This window comes from Tachypleus tridentatus, chromosome 10, assembly GCF_004210375.1.
Source record: "Tachypleus tridentatus isolate NWPU-2018 chromosome 10, ASM421037v1, whole genome shotgun sequence".
Taxonomy (NCBI): Eukaryota; Metazoa; Arthropoda; class Merostomata; order Xiphosura; family Limulidae; genus Tachypleus; species Tachypleus tridentatus.
Window position 1 is genome coordinate 122122509 of NC_134834.1, and position 18026 is coordinate 122140534.

The 18026-nt window shown below is 33.8% G+C and overlaps 1 protein-coding gene across 1 annotated transcript; it reads right to left on the minus strand.

The window, feature by feature from the left end:
* Window positions 1–2162: 2162 nt before the first annotated feature.
* LOC143228474 (uncharacterized) lies at window positions 2163–16847 on the minus strand. Its single transcript, XM_076459727.1, has 6 exons — window positions 16086–16847; window positions 15769–15885; window positions 11335–11410; window positions 6810–6872; window positions 6514–6633; window positions 2163–2576 (listed from the first exon to the last, which is right to left on the minus strand). The coding sequence occupies exons 2-6, from the start codon at window positions 15810–15812 to the stop codon at window positions 2163–2165; spliced, it is 717 nt and encodes a 238-aa protein (XP_076315842.1). The 5' UTR covers window positions 15813–15885; window positions 16086–16847.
* Window positions 16848–18026: the final 1179 nt, after the last annotated feature.

Here is an 18026-nt window from a genome sequence, read left to right on the forward strand (position 1 = left end):
GCTTGTTTTTCCTTCCTCAGTGGGCTATGCTTTTTAAGAACATACAGTTTACCAACGATCCTTTTGGCTTTTGTATCCAGGTGCAGCTGGCCTGATTGGATTTGTCCTTGGGTAGCATTACTGTATCTACAAGTCACCCCATCCCACCATGGCTTATTAACATCCATACTTCCGATTGGGAATGTCGTCTTCTACATCCTGAACATTTTTCGAATCATCCTTACATTTCCACTTATGCAGATGATTTGACATCAGGTGACTGTGGGCTCTGCTATGGCTTGTAATTTGATGGCTGCACACACCGTCCCTTCTACAGTTTGCCTTCATTGCCGAATTGTATATCATTTCCCTTGCCTTAGATCCATAAAAGCTATGCAGTACGTGAACTGTACTGTTTATAAGGATTTTCTTAACTCTGTATTGGCCCTGCAATTGCTTCACGTTATTTGTCACCCTCTTCTAATTAATATTTAAAACTAACTAGCCCATTTCTCTATCGTCTACTTCTATCCAGTTTTTCTGGATACCAGGCCATGTCGATATTTGCGGGAACGAGCTCGCTGACATTACATCTAAGTGTGTCTGCTCTGTTGCTATCGCTGCCGTGCATATCTTATACATGGACTACAGCCATGTATTGAAGGCTCGGCTTCGCGCCAGTTGGCAGTCGACTTCGAGTGATCAACGTGGTAACAAGCTTTTTGATATAGAACCTTCTATTGGACTTTGACCATCATGTTTCCATAAGGATCGAAAGGAGGAAGTTATTGCAACTAGGTCATTCAGTGGTCACCGTTTAATTCGTCTTTGTCTTCTATCTGGGGCTAATGTACGTATGTATGACACTCAAGTCACAATAGCCCATATTTTACTGTCGTTACGACCGTGAGCGATGATACCATTTTAAACGTTTTTACCATGGCTTTAACCCTAACGTTGGACAGCGTCATTGGTAATAATGACACTTGTTCACCTTAATTATGTTTTTAAAGGCCTTTTTAGTTCCTTTAAGTCTATCTAACGATGAGCCACTATTTTTATATTAATTTTCACTTTATAATATTTTAAATGTTATTTCATTTTTAACTAGTTGTTTGGCGCTGAGTCTAGTTACTTTGCGCGATAAAACGACATACAAGACCACCACCACCAAAAACATTTAGTAGGACATTTATTCATAAATATCTCTGATTTTAAAAAATGTTTGTCAAGACCATAACGTAGTCCTTTGAATACATGCTTATAATATCTTTTTGGCTTAATTTAAACTGAACTCGAGTCGCAGCACGTGTAGCAAACAGCCTGGATAATCCTCAAGAACATCATTCCTAGATGAAATAGTGACCGACTTAGTAACTATTTTGGGTTTGACAACAATTTTTCCCCCAGTCAAATTGTTTACTAACAATTATCATACACCCTTAATTTGCAGAGTAGATCTTACTCCAACCATTACTGAAACTTGAACTGCTGCAAGATAAATGTTATGTAGAGGGACATTACCAAAGTCACCCTTATTACCCTGAGCGCTGACACACTCGCCAGTGACAGAACTCGCATCGAAAGGCAGCATAATTTTTAACAGTGAGTCATCCCAATATCGAGTAGAATATGTATGGGTATGTTAAAAAATGTTGTATAATTAATACGTAGTTCAACATATACACAAAGCACAAGTTAATTATAAATGTCACAAGCTGATAACAATGTAATAATTGAAGAACCAATACGTGGCTTAAGTGAAGTAATCAACTGTGTCAAACACATTAAACGTAGAAACTGAAGATGTAGGTCCTGTGTTTCAGTACAAAATGTCACATGTAAATCTTAGTGTAGCAACTGTGAATTGTTGGATGTATATTGTAACAATCAGTATACTTATTTTACAAACAATATAAACAATTAGTACCGAAATGAACATTTAATGTATAATACCTGTTACATTTAAATGTAAAATATGTAAACAAACATTTCATTACTTTTGGTTTACTATTCAAGTTTTAACATTATATGACGTAAATACTGCAAAAAAGGAAATCATAAAAAAACGCTTGTGAATTGTTGAACTAAAGCCACAGTCTCTTAAACTTAAATAATAGTTATGATAAAATGTTAAGTTTTCAAAGTTTATATTTAATTTGTTTGTACATAAACGTAAATAGCTAAATTACTATGTAAGTTTCTGTTAAACCAATAATATCAATGATGGTGAATTTAAAAATTTTGTGAGAATGAATCCCATTTGTGTAACTGTACAGTGTGGAGCTAAAAGCCATCTTGATTTCTCTTAACTCTAGAGAGAACATATTAACATTGGCAGTTTTATAAATTCGTTTATTAATTCTATTTCTCAGTTTTGAAGAAAAATCAGGTTGGTTTCCGAGCTTTTCCAATGATAAACGTGTCTTGGCTGTCAGAATTTTCAATAAGAATAACAACGTTTCCCTTGAGATGCCCTTGTTTACTGTTTGGTTTAACGATAAAAGTTCACCATAATTGTTCACATGTCTATCAGACAGAGGTCGCTGGATATATTCTTCAACAGCTTTTCCTTGTTTTGATGCTGGTGTTTCTCTCTGAAGATGTAGAATATAGTTATGTTTAGTGGCACAACACTCAATATTTGAGTAATAATTTTACTATAACATGCATAAAACCAAATAAATGTTTCTATAAAAATTACAAGTTATGAAATTGGTTTCAGTTATCTCATAAATGTTTTCTGGAAACTAGGAAAACTATCTCGAACATTGTTTTACGTTGTGAATAAAGAATGATATACAGCAGACAATAACTTAAATACTGTTTTCCATTTTATTTTACACGTTCACAAAGGATAACTAGATTGTTTATATTATTGTCTAGACAAGATGAAAGTACGGTTATAATTAAATGTCAAGTGTTCTACTCAGTTTATTGTTATATAACTAGACAAGATGAAAGTACAGTTATAATTAAATGTCAAGTGTTCTATTCAGTTTATTGTTATATAACTAGACAAGATGAAAGTACAGTTATAATTAAATGTCAAGTGTTCTATTCAGTTTATTGTTATATAACTAGATAAGATGAAAGTACGCTTATAATTAAATGTCAAGTGTTCTACTCAATTTATTGTTAAATAACTTGACAAGATGAAAGTACGGTTATAATTAAATGTCAAGTGTTCTACTCAATTTATTGTTAAATAACTTGACAAGATGAAAGTACGGTTATAATTAAATGTCAAGTGTTCTATTCAGTTTATTGTTATATAACTAGATAAGATGAAAGTACAGTTATAATTAAATGTCAAGTGTTCTATTCAGTTTATTGTTATATAACTAGATAAGATGAAAGTACAGTTATAATTAAATGTCAAGTGTTCTATTCAGTTTATTGTTATATAACTAGACAAGATGAAAGTACAGTTATAATTAAATGTCAAGTGTTCTATTCAGTTTATTGTTATATAACTAGATAAGATGAAAGTACGGTTATAATTAAATGTCAAGTGTTCCACTCAGTTTATTGTTATATAACTAGATAAGATGAAAGTACGGTTATAATTAAATGTAAAGTGTTCTACTCAGTTTATTGTTATATAACTAGACAAGATGAAAGTACAGTTATAATTAAATGTCAAGTGTTCTATTCAGTTTATTGTTATATAACTAGACAAGATGAAAGTACGGTTATAATTAAATGTCAAGTGTTCTATTCAGTTTATTGTTATATAACTAGATAAGATGAAAGTACGGTTATAATTAAATGTCAAGTGTTCCACTCTGTTTATTGTTATATTACTAGACAAGATGAAAGTACGGTTATAATTAAATGTCAAGTGTTCCACTCAGTTTATTGTTATATAACTAGATAAGATGAAAGTACAGTTATAATTAAATGTCAAGTGTTCTATTCAGTTTATTGTTATATAACTAGATAAGATGAAAGTACGGTTATAATTAAATGTCAAGTGTTCTACTCAATTTATTGTTAAATAACTTGACAAGATGAAAGTACGGTTATAATTAAATGTCAAGTGTTCTACTCAATTTATTGTTAAATAACTTGACAAGATGAAAATACGGTTATAATTAAATGTCAAGTGTTCTACTCAATTTATTGTTAAATAACTTGACAAGATGAAAGTACGGTTATAATTAAATGTCAAGTGTTCTACTCAATTTATTGTTAAATAACTAGATAAGATGAAAGTACGGTTATAATTAAATGTCAAGTGTTCTATTCAGTTTATTGTTATATAACTAGATAAGATGAAAGTACAGTTATAATTAAATGTCAAGTGTTCTATTCAGTTTATTGTTATATAACTAGACAAGATGAAAGTACAGTTATAATTAAATGTCAAGTGTTCTATTCAGTTTATTGTTATATAACTAGATAAGATGAAAGTACGGTTATAATTAAATGTCAAGTGTTCCACTCAGTTTATTGTTATATAACTAGACAAGATGAAAGTACGGTTATAATTAAATGTCAAGTGTTCCACTCAGTTTATTGTTATATAACTAGACAAGATGAAAGTACGGTTATAATTAAATGTCAAGTGTTCCACTCAGTTTATTGTTATATAACTAGACAAGATGAAAGTACGGTTATAATTAAATGTCAAGTGTTCTACTCAATTTATTGTTATATAACTAGACAAGATGAAAGTACGGTTATAATTAAATGTCAAGTGTTCTACTCAATTTATTGTTAAATAACTTGACAAGATGAAAGTACGGTTATAATTAAATGTCAAGTGTTCTACTCAATTTATTGTTAAATAACTAGACAAGATGAAAGTACGGTTATAATTAAATGTCAAGTGTTCTACTCAATTTATTGTTAAATAACTAGATAAGATGAAAGTACGGTTATAATTAAATGTCAAGTGTTCTACTCAATTTATTGTTAAATAACTAGACAAGATGAAAGTACGGTTATAATTAAATGTCAAGTGTTCCACTCAGTTTATTGTTATATAACTAGACAAGATGAAAGTACGGTTATAAATAAATGTCAAGTGTTCTACTCAGTTTATTGTTATATAAGTAGACAAGATGAAAGTACGGTTATAATTAAATGTCAAGTGTTCCACTCAATTTATTATTATATATTCTTCGAAAAAAGAAACGCAAATGGCAGAATTTGAGACATATTGTTTACAAGTTTATTCCGGATATTTCTGTATGATATGTGTGAAACTTTGCACATTCACTGTTGAACATCCAAAGTCTGCAAAGGCGAAGTCCACGCTCACTAGTTGAAGTTTAACGTCACTCAACGTCAATAACGAGTATGCCCCCCGTGAGCATCAATAACTGCTTGGCATCTCCTGCCCATGGAAGCGGTGAGATGATGAATCACATCCTGTGAAATCGTTGTCCATTCAGCCTGCAAAGCTGCTGCAAGCTGAGGTAGAGTCTGTGGTTGAGGTTGTCGCCGTCGCAGACGTCGGTCCAACTCGTCCCAAAGATGTTCGATGGGGTTTAAATCTGGTGATCTGGAGGGCCAGGGAAGAACGTTGATGTTGTGGTGTCTCAAGAAGACAGTGGTGAGTCGGGCTGTGTGAGGAAGGGCGTTGTCATGTTGAAAAACGTCGTTGACGTTCACTATGATGGGTTGCACATGGGGCCTAAGAATCTCGTCGACGGTTGCGTACGATCTGATCGGAAATCCTACGCAGCCCTGGTATGGTTGAGGCAGTAGACGTCGCAGTGGTGGTCCTATCCCGAAGGTGACGTAACCGGATGTTGCGATCTTGTGCGGGCGTGGTCGCACGAGGTCTGCCAGATCGTGGACGGTCACGAGTTGATCCATGTTGTTGGTGACGATTCCATAGCCTTGTGATGGTGCTTGGGCATTCACAGCTCTGGCAACATCTGATCGCGATCAGCCTGCTTCCAATCGACCAATGGCGTTGTTGCGTTGTGCTTCAGTCAGTCTTGGCGTAACTGTATTGCGTGTCGGTGGCTTAACACTGAGCTATGGAAACCGAGAACCCGTCACTTTTATAGGGATTTTGCACATGTTGCACTTGCAGAACATGCAGATCTCTCAAACAAATTTATTGGACACAAATGCGTTTTGGTGAAAAATCCGATGTTTTCCGCCGTTTTCAAAGTGCACAACTTTTATTGTCATTTTGGTCTGACAATCAGTGCCTTAACACGTGTAACATCACATACTCTGAGCTTGTAACGTTATTACATATATTTCTCTTTAAAATAACAAAAAATATCCCTTTTGCGTTTCTATTTTTGAAGAGTATATTTTACCAAAACCATACCACTCTGTCATATATATGTTTTTATGTAAATATAAGTTTTGACAAAAAATATTAACATACTAAATCGTTACAACAACTGTTGTCACTTCCTGGAAAAGCTTTTCCGAAAAAACCAAAGCTGTTTAATACAATAAAAACCATGGAAGTTATGAAGAAGTGTCTCATTATAACAATATGTTTTAACAAAAATAAACATTTTTTTAACTTTTAAAGAAACAATAAAAGAAAACCATTACTTCTACAAAGATCTTTAGTATCAGCTCCTTCTTCATCAGTAATTTCATCTCCAGGACAAGGTATACACGGCAGGCAGTAAGTTTGTAATCCATTGTTATAGTGACCAGGAGGACATGGATCTAAAACCGTTGAAAGTACATAGCTAGGCATTTATTTACTCAGTGTTAATTTTTATAGTCCTATCAACGAGTTTATTATAATAAAACAATTTTATTGTATCAAAACTACATGATATTAAAAGTCTTTTTGTGTTTAATGGAAACTATTAACCTTATTGTGTGTAATATATACTTACAACACCTGTCAGCATCTCTTCAGTATCCTCGAGTACAAGTGAGGTTTTCTGCTGGAACATACACTAGGGAAAACAAGAGAAAGTTAAATCTTTTTTAGCTCATTTACTGTCACCGATAGGAACAGAAAGTTTTACACAGTGCGAGATTCGTGAGAAAAATAAAACGCGTTCTTCAAAACGGTTTCTTAACAGCAAAATTTTATTTCTTTATATATTTAGTAACTGAATCAACTCATTAAACTAATCACAGAAACTTGGAATTTTATGAAAACGCACAGAATTTTTTTTCTTTATCAATTATGTTAAACCTTGAAGTACGTTTCATTTCCTTTGGTATTTCTCTTGTAAAATTTGTATTTGGCAAAGTTTAATGTAAAACTATTTATTCTAATGTCAGTTATGAAAATACAGGATCTTTTAGGGATATTATGCTGGTAAAATGTGTCAGTATATGATTTGAAGGTGTCTTGCAAACAAGAGTTGGAGGTCGGTGGTGATGACCTTCTCTCTGTCCTTACATTGCTAAATTAGGGACGTTCAGCCATCGTGTAGCTTTGTGCGAAATTAAAAAACAAACAGGTGTGGCAGAATCCTTTAAAACAGAATATAATAATTTTGCTAGGACGTGAAGACAAGGTAGAACTCGTGAATATTGAAGACGGAAATTTATTTTATCATGTGATAAATACAGTTGTCGAGGATATTCCATTTCTTGAATATTTCATATTGTAAATTATATTTTGAGGTGAATTAATAACATTCGAACAATGATTTACTAAAACAGACCAGTGAAAGATTCTGAAACCAGATAAAAGTGATGGAATAATAACATTAACGAATCAGAGAAATAAAGTGCTAAGAGATAGACAGATAATAGTAATAAGAAATTTTATTAAAGTTGTTAAACCCTATCATATCAAAATGTGATAGTTCATATCTTATTAGAATTACATGATATGAAACAAAACGTATCGTTTCCTGATATGTATCGACATTACCGTTCAAGCCATAAAAACTGTTTTCTTTTTCTTTAGAATGACGTTTTTAATTTCTGTGAGATGAAAGAAACTATTAGTGAAATACTTTATACTGTCTGTAAATTCCTAATAAAGTATATTACTTCAACACTTTTGATCCAGAATTTGAAGTCGTGAAATTTTTATATTTTGAGATGAATTTATATACTTTGTACTTATTGAAGAACATTGAACTTATATTACATACATTTGTTTGTTGAATTTCGCGCAAAGTTACACGAGGGCTATCTGCGCTAGCTCTCATTGATTTAGCAGTGTAAGACTAGAAGAAAGGCAGCTGGTTATTACCACCCACAGCCAACTCTTTAACTATTCTGTTACCAACGAATACTGGGGTTATCTGTCACTTTACAACGCCCCAACGACTGAATGGGCGAATATGTTTGTGTGATGGGGATTCAAAGTCTTTCTTTGGATAATAACGAATTATGCTAATTCTTACCAAATCAGCCTTGTCTTAATAATACTACAAAAAATAACAGGAGTTACCATAAACAACAGTCATCAATGAATCGCTTTAACATAAATGTATCTTTCATTTGTTATTGAATATTCTATTAAGTAATATTTACGTTACCTGAAAAACTTGTAGAAATGTTAAGTAGATTATTATTTAATTCCTCTGGTAGTTAAATGAACACAATATTCTCCAGTCTGAACCAAAGCAAATTTAACTTTTAAGAAAGTTTTGAAGGATTTGAACGAAACGAAAATAGAGAAAAACACAAATTATTATTTGCAATGTACGAGTGAGGGTTTGAGAACTGTATTTGAAATATAAAAGTTTAAGCGTGCCAATAATAAATGAGTTGAAATACCATTCATGAACAGATATAGTGAAGAACCAGCTTATTTGTTTATAGAGGGATTTTACGTCTTGTAAATGTAATGTAAAATGAATGAAAGGGGATGTTGTGACCAGAGTCGTATTTATATTCAATTACGCAAGGTTGATGATTGTGCTCGTTTATGTGGGTGCTCTTTTCCCTGTTTCTTTGACGTAGCTTTATATACTGTTATTTGTTTTTGAATTTCGCGCAAAGCTACTCGAGGGTTATCTGCGCTAGCCGTCTCTAATTTTGCAGTGTAAGACTAGAGGGAAGGCAGCTAGTCATCACCACCCACCGCCAACTCTTGGGCTACTCTTTTACCAACGAATAGTGGGATTGACCGTCACATTATAACGCCCCCACGGCTGAAAGGGCGAGCATGTTTAGTGCGACGGTGGATGCGAACCCGCGACCCTCAGATTACGAGCCGCACGCCTTAACCGACCTGGCCATGCCGGGCCTTAAAATGTACACGTAGAGGTGTCGGGGATCGAATCCGGGACCTTTCATGGGAAAAGCGAAAACTTTACCACTGAGCTACACCATTGTGTTCATAAACAACATTACGAATCTTGCTGTCTTTACGATCTCTAGTGATAACAAGAGGCGTCGTCAGTAATGATATGGTCGATCATGTGTTGTTTTAACAAATGAAATTTTTGTCGTATTTAGTCCAATTCAGACACTAAATCATAACAAGTGTAAAATCATTCAGAGAGGAATAAGGCCAAAGGATATCTTCATTTGAAGTGGTTGTTCAATTCTTTTATTATCGGAAAACCTTCTTTGCTTCACAAACCTAAGTATTTAATACCCATGCTATACATATTTTAGAATGCATAAAAAAAAATTCAGTTACTATTGTCAAACCCTACAAATGGGTTCTAGGATTAAAGAATATGTTAGATGTAAAATTCGATTTTGGTATACCACTAATTTAAGATCCGTAATGAACAAATTAAGAAAAATTTGGGATAAATATCTGCAAATATGTCTGATTTTAAGAATAAATATTTGGTTTCATTGACTTCTGACTCTCCATCAATTCTTTATAGTATTAAAAAAACAAACGTTTGTGTTAAAACTCTAGGTTTGAAATGAAAATATCTAATTTGTATACGTAAATAGAAATGTAGAGCTAATTCAGAAAATGAGTCGTACGGCAATTGTATTAACAATCTGGAACTATATTATACAATATTATACAGATCGAACGTGGTCTATATAAGTGAGGTACCTTACATTCTTAGGTTTAGAAAGTTTAAAGAAAACATTGTATTCGTGAGGTTGATTTTACGAAGAGCATCAACTTTACTTTTAACATTGTTAACTGCTAAAACAGAAGAATCACATTTTGCATAACTCTAACCAACGCATTCAAATGAGCTTAAACAAAAATATGGTTACATTAATAATCAATATTGTCAGTTAATTCAAATGCTTTCCTGACAGTAAATATAGAAGGAATTCATTTTTAATCAATACACATGGTGGGTGACATATCAAATTCAAAGGTAACGGTTGAAGTACATTCAAAATCGAGAAGGGTGATTTCGATTTAAATGTTATTTCTGTTAAATTAATATGGTTTAATAAACGAAAATAAGAATTAAAATAAAATAAAACTTTTAATTTACCTATGACATTATGCTTGTAATCACCTTCACCATTTCCACATGTGTAAATTCCCGCGTCTTCAAATTGCACATCAATTAACAATAATTGGCCGCCATCTTTCCTTTGTATTCTCTCCTACTTGTCACTACTTCATTCAGAGGTGTGTACCAATTTATCAGTTTTCCTTCTTTATTATGAACATCTTTTGAACAGATTATTGTAACAGTAGAATCATGTATAATTTCGTGGTCTACTGTAGACCCTAAAGCAAGCAGTAAACTAAAGTAAATGTACATTAATTCACTTAAACTAGCCATATATAATTATTCTTGTTTTCACTGTACGCCTTATATTTAACTTTCTTTTCTGTTTCTAAGTGAAATATCGCTGTTGCTATGCGCATAAAATATTCTTGTTTGAGTGACGTCATGAACTGATGTAATATTGTTAAGTGAAAAGCTTGATTAACAATAGTGACATAAATATTGTTTGTTGATTTTATTAATTTAATGCAAAGCTATACTAGAAGTATCCATGCTATCCATCCCTAATGTAGCAGTGTAAGAGTAGAGGGAAGGCAGCTAGTCATCACCACCCACCGCCCACTGTTGGGCTATACTTTTACTAAAGAATAGTGGGATTGACCGTATCATTATAACGCTCCCAAGGGCGAAAAGGCGAGCATGTTTGGAGGGACGGGAATTCGATCCCGTGACCCTCAATTACGATTCGAACGTCTTAACTAACTGGTCATGCTGGGCCTGAAAAAAGTGTTGTTGTCTTAATCAGTCTGAAGCAACTTACTTCGTTGTTTTGATAAAATCACGTAAACTACATGTAGTATCAGACTGGACACACAAATGGCGTTTTGGGAAATACTTTGTCTCTTATTATTATTGGTATAAAGCAGTTGATGCGATTCGTTAACATAAAAAGTTCTTATTGTTGTTAATCACACTAGTGTTTCAATTTTACTAATACTACGTTAATACGTTTTAGATGTACTCTGTAGACTATGTAATAATAGCTGGATTTCATTACCAAAAGAGCTGTTCTCAACTGTATTCTCGCAGAACGCTGACAGCCTCTGTATGGAATTGTACTTAATTTCAGAAATCTATGTTACAAAATAAAAATAATAATGGTGAAAAATTAATTAATTATCATAGTTTGTCAAGTTTTAAATACTTATTACAAAAAATCCAAATCTGTTAAAAAGAAAACGTGTAGTTATTTTAGTTTCTAAATTCTTTTTGTCCGGTCATACGTTACATTGTTACATTTCGAGCGTTTACTCTGTAGTTATTACATGTGTATGAACCTTAACATCAATACAGAATATTAAAAAAATATTTTTATCCAAGACTTTAGCATCTCATACCATCAGCATAATTAAACAATTATATAAAAAAGTACTTTTACACTGGGTAAGTATGTCGTGATATGTTTGTTTTGTTTTCAGTTTTTCGTAAAGTTACACAAGGGCTACCTGCGATAACCGCCCCTTCTTCAACAGTATAAGAGTGGAGGGAGGGTAGTTAATTCTCACCTCCCAGTGCCAAGTTGCTAACGAATAGTCGTATTGCACGCCACGTTATAACTCCACCATCTCTGAAACGGCTAGCACGTTTGGTGTGACGGAAATTCGAACCTAAACCGACCACGTGTTCCGACTTTACGCATGTCTATCTCTTTATTTGCTGTTGAGGTTGTTGTTGTTGTTTTGAATTAAGCACAAAGCTACACAATGGGCTATCTGTGCTCTGCCCACCACGGGTATCGAAACCCGAATTTTAGCGTGTAAATCCGCAGACATACCGCTGAGCCACTGGGGGGCTGCTGTTGAGGTACTTTTGCACCCAGCATCTAAACATGTCCATTTCTCAGTTAAACTACCAATAAACCGAGAAGAAAAGCATCCAAAACTTAAACATAAATCATTTAACAAACTGGTAATATAAGTAATGTAAGCTTTCGTTAATGTATTTTTTGTTACTATAACTTTTCAGTTTTTCAAACGTTATTTTATATTTCTATAAATGTTTAATTTAATAAATATCATCATAGATACTTCGTCTCTGAAACGTGTTCGTAGAGTTACGTCCAGATAACTTATGTATTGTTTTACATTAATTATCTGTTTGATGAAAAAGCATCATTTAGAATGATACTTTGGTTGTTAGTTATCTAGCCCCTCTAATCACTACAAACTTCATAGATCAACAATTTGGCCAAGCTACTACTGCTGCCATCAGACTCTCATATAAAGTTAAGGTTTTTTCTCTAGCGTTTTCAACAGAATGTACTTCGGGATCACGAGAAACGTACTTGAAGTAACAGTGTATTTCAATATGGGTATTAAAACTTTTATTAAAAACAACGTTTCAAACTTCTTATGTCATCTTCAGGTTAACAAAGAGAATTTACATATATCTGTATTTTCTTTAGACGACACTTTACAACTATGTTTTTCAAGGCTGACTTAATTTCTTTGTGTGTCCCCTTCTTTATACACATACATTTCATGATAATATTTCACCACAAGAAACAAAATAATAAAGCTACACAGCTGCTAGTACTATCACCTTCTATAAATTCATGATATTTAGACATCACCAAGGTTTTGACATTCACTGTTTTCAGACTTCTTTTTGTTCCTTTATCTTTATCGAACCTGTCGATCATTCATTAAAAAAAAATCACTGATACGTTGTACCTGAGAATTTGAGACTGGACTTTAAATTGCTGTAAATTTCATCATAACAATGAAGCTGAGGGTATACACTTTTAATTATTGAATTCATATTGTTATTTGAGCATACACGACTTTACAATCTTACAATTCACCCAAACACCTAAGATTACGTCCCCAATACAGCAGTGATATATTACTAGGAATGCAGCCAGTCAACATTTTCCACTGACAAATTGTGGGGATTCTCGTTTACAGGCCCGGCATGGCCAAGCGCGTTAAGGCGTGCGACTCGTAATCCGAGGGTCGCGGGTTCGCATCCCCGTCGCGCCAAACATGCTCGCCCTTTCAGCCGTGGAGACGTTATAATGTTACGATCAATCCCACTATTCGTTGGTAAAAGAGTAGCCCAAGAGTTGGCGGTGGGTGGTGATGACTAGCTGCCTTCCCTCTAGTCTTACACTGCAAAATTAGGGACGGCTAGCACAGATAGCCCTCGAGTAGCTTTGTGCGAAATTCAAAAACAAATTCTCCTTCACAAAAGAACTGTGGGATTGGCTGTCAGTTATAAAGCATCTATGACTAACAGGGTAATCATGTACGGTTAAGTGGATCCATACCGTCAGTCCACAGATTGAGAGTCGATTGTACCGATTCCCAGGCTATGCAAGGCCCTAAAAAGCAATAATTAACATCACAGCCTATTGGTGGTAACGACAGTACGGTTAAATTGTTGCTCATGTGATGTTTGTATCGGTTAGACGAGTCGATTGTTTAACTCAATTAAAATTGTCATATACAGTATGAATGAAGTTATTATTAAAACAATACACGTTTTACAAGTTTCTTTGTACAATTGAGCAATATATTATGCTCATAATGTGATAGATTGCCATGTCGGAAATACCTAGTGATTCAGGTTTAAGAGACGATAATTTTGAATCAGAAACCAATAGAAAGGCAATGAGTTCATACCATTTACCGTCTTAAAGTAAAAGTGGGATTGACTGTTACTGTTATAACGCACACATAGCTGAAAGAACGAAGCAGGGTTAGTAGCACCGCTTCTCAAACACAAGACCCAAACAAAATAAAAACATGGTGGCCATTTCGGTCATAAATGCGTTATAATCTAACCTTTAGTTTGTTACGAACAGCCCAGATGTTGGCGGTGATTGGAGTTGATTAGTTGTTTTCCCTAATCTATCACTTCAAAATCAGGATCTCCTGACACAGAGTCATCACATAATTAAAAACAACCAATCAATCTCACAGGTCTTAGTACCAGGTATGGATTATATCGCTTCCTTAGAGACCCTTCATATCGAAAACGTAATCTTCCAGAAAACAAAATTCAAGAAACCCAGGGTGAATTACCCATAATAAAACTAGCTATTAAACATGCTCCAAAAAGTGCTCAGCCGCAGGTAGTGAAAAGAAACCTCTTCCATATTATCTGCCTTTACCGGAAGTCCATTGAGCAGCTCTTCTTCAAACTACCTTTCAACAGGCTGGTGAGTAAAATAGCTCAGGACTTCAAGACTGGCTTGCGATTCCAGAGCTCCACCGTCACAATTCTTCAAGTGGCCAGTGTGGCTAACTTGGTGGGCCTCTTCGAAGACACCAACCTGTGTATCGTCCATACCAGAATAGTGAGAATCATGCTTTGCGCAAAATTCAAAACAAACTTCTACAAAACATCTCTACGTTTCATATTTCATCTGCTACCCTAAACTGTGCTAAAGTAAAAGATATTAGTATTCAAAAATTTTTAAAGTACGACCAAGTTTCACCGTAACGTCATCTTGTGGTTTAAATAGGCAAGAGATTACTTAAATTCTACCAATACTGCACTTAGTGAAAAGACGATCACAGATATAGATTTTTTGAGCAAATTAAGCGTATTTCTTTGAGATTCGGTGTGTGGAACAACCTCTATGTCAAGCAAGTCTGGGATGTGACATTTGTGAAGAAATTCTTTGAAGATATTTTTAACTGTCCAACATGCGCTCGGGGTAATGAATGCAACCATAAGTGTGATTTTTATACTCTTCAAACGCTACAGACGACTCAATGGGGCATAACTTAAGTCACAAACATCTAATAAACATCTTTACAAAGTTTTCATCACAGTATAACTTATATTACAAAAAATACTAAGTTTTAAGATATAGTGCTCTATTTTAAAAACACATTTACAAAACAAGTGTACCTTACAGACACTAATTTTTTTATACAATATTAGCAATATTTTAATATGACGGATGAGATCAATGCATTTCATGTTTAAAGTATCTCGATTAGTTGTAACAACCATATGAGATTAACTTCTAGTTATGAAGATTCGAGACAAATGATATATTACAAATAAGTTATTGAAACGCAGTAGTGGCACTATGTCAAGCAAAAAGTTAGAAAAATAATATAGTTTTGGTTAAATATGTTAGTAACCGGATAGATAATAATGCTTTATTGCTCAAAATATTTATTTATACAGTAGGGTAACCTTTGTTTGAGGGCCATATTTGTCTATAGTGTCTTTAGGCTCATGATAGGTATTTAATCCCACAAAATGTTTCATTAAGCTTACATTACCCTTATAAAACAGACAAATGACATGTATATGCTCTTCCCCGTAAAGAAGAAAGGTAGGGTTATCAATTTGTGTGCGAGAGAAAGCAAATACGTTTAAGACACATGTTGAGGCGATAGCCTTATATTTTGCTCTGATCAAACAAATTAACTTGTTTTAACTGTATCACACGAAAATATTTCAAACTCACCTAGAATGGCGGATGTAATGACGTACAGAGGTTTGATTTCCCATCACCTCTTGGTAAACGTTTAAAACTTTCAGGCTCAATCCTGGTTCGAGATTTTCAGCTTACTGCAAAGCTTCTCTGAGCAATTATCATATGATATGAAAGGATAAAAATATATGAAGATAAACACTCGTACAAATTAGCTTTAAATTTCTTGTTAATTTAAAAGTAGTTTCCAGCTTTAGAGAATATGTAAACATAAAATGTTGACGGTAGTGCTAAAAGAAAACTATCATTTAAACTTTTATTAACAGAATATTATTATTTTTTCGTCTTACCTTTAGCCATTGGTTCTCCTTCCATGACCATTTAGTTCATTATTAAATACGACGCTTTCAGTTTTATTATTTCCAGTTCACTCTGCGACTGATTAGTCCACATCACATGAACGAGCGACATTCAAAAGTGGAGGGTAATTTACGACTTCGTTAACATCATAACGTAATTTGTTATATAACGTAACAAAATTTAGATTTATTTTAAAATGTGCTCTACATACTTATTTCTTCTTTCGTTTGTTGAATTTCGCGCAAAGCTGCTTGAGGGCTTCCAGCTCTATCTGTCTCTAATTTAGAAATGACAGAGTAGAAGTTGAAGTCAACATCAGAAACTGGCAACTCTTGACCAGTAAAACGACGAGCATGTTCAACGATGCAATTCGAACCCGCGACCTAAAGATTGGGAGTTGTCGAATGCCCTAACCACCAGGCCATGCTTGCCCTTGTACGATATCTAAGGTATTGTAAATTGCTAAGGTGTTATCTTGAAATGTTTACAGGAATATATCAGTGTTCATATTCAGCGATCCATGAAATTATGGAAATCTACTTTTGAGCAGTGTTTATTTTGTTCAATTTATTTTGTTTTGTAATTAAATGATAATTAGGTATAGATGTAACACTTATACGGTAACCCAGAGAATTATCCCAGAAAGATAGAACAAAATAAATAGTTTTTCGTGAAAATATTTAGGAAGCATAACAACTTTAAATATTCATTAGGTAAATACTACAATTGTAGTTATAACTGAGACAACTGGATTAGGTAATGTTGTATAGTTGAATATAAAAAACATGTTGCTTGCTGCTGTATTTACTTTATAATTAATATTAAATGAAAAATATCACACGTGTCATTTACTGTCTTATTTTTACATTTTTTCACTTGTAACATAAGCAGGAGGAATTAAAAGTATATGTGAATTTCGATCTTTGAACCATAAAATTCAAATACTTTTATTTGGAAAATTACTTCAATAAAGACAGAAGCAAGAATTAGCAACAAAATGGTTTCTAATCAAACCAAGAAGATGTTACCTAAAATTTCCTTGAATATTTGTAAAAACTTCATTCCTAAGTGTCATATATTTTTTAACCTACTCTTAATTAGGTCAAATGTAGGTTTAAAAAATGGACTTTCTTTTGTTACGTTTATGTACTACATTACTGAACGTCGAAGAATAAGATCAACCCACCCTCACATGATCTCACACCATGATATGAAGTATAGGTTCAATACCTGTATCGAATTCGTTCCAAAAATTTGTTACCATCGTAACTGAAGCAAGTTTCGAATAGATTGATCTCTGAAAATAAAGAACTTAGGATAAACATTATCTGTTTAATTATAGAATATCATTGTGGCCTCTTTACTGACGTTTTTAATTGACTAACAACACTATAATAACAAAATATTCATCATTCACTAAAAGTCAAAACTCGTGTATTTGACAGATTCGGGTAATGAAGCGTGTTGGTTGAGTCGAACTTAAGCCTATTTTCCTTTCAAAATAAAAAGAACAAGTAAAAATTTTTATAAAAACTGTGATAAATCCTAACAGCTTCTTTTTAGTCCTGGTGCAGAGCTGAAGTCCCTGATAATGAACTGGGCATAGCATCTTCAATGCCAAGGTCCTGGCAGAGTCATAAACCAGAGACCCAAAGTTTAGATTCGATCGAATAAGAGCACTATATTTCTTTAGCATAAAGTATCTATCAGCTCCCCAAATGGAGGAAGAGAGGATAGAGAGGATGTTCAGTGCTTTTGTACATTTGACTCGTAGCTGCTTGATGTGTAGTATAAAGGTCTGTTTACGGTCAAAGATGAGCCTCAAAAAACTTCGTCTTAAGGACCACGGGAAGCACAACTTCACCAACACGGAGTTCAGGATTGAGGTGAGTAACCCCTTGGCGGCAAAAGTGCATACAAATGGTTTGAAA

Bases quoted from the DNA above. Each gene is read 5' to 3' on its own strand.
- LOC143228474 (XM_076459727.1), bottom strand. From the start codon at position 15,812: ATGGGAAATCAAACCTCTGTACGTCATTACATCCGCCATTCTAG. The intron at 6,634-6,809 runs GTAAGTATATAT...CAACGGTTTTAG, and splicing joins AAGAGATGCTGACAGGTGTT to ATCCATGTCCTCCTGGTCAC. The intron at 2,577-6,513 runs GTAATGGTTTTC...CTACATCTTCAG, and splicing joins TACTAAAGATCTTTGTAGAA to AGAGAAACACCAGCATCAAA.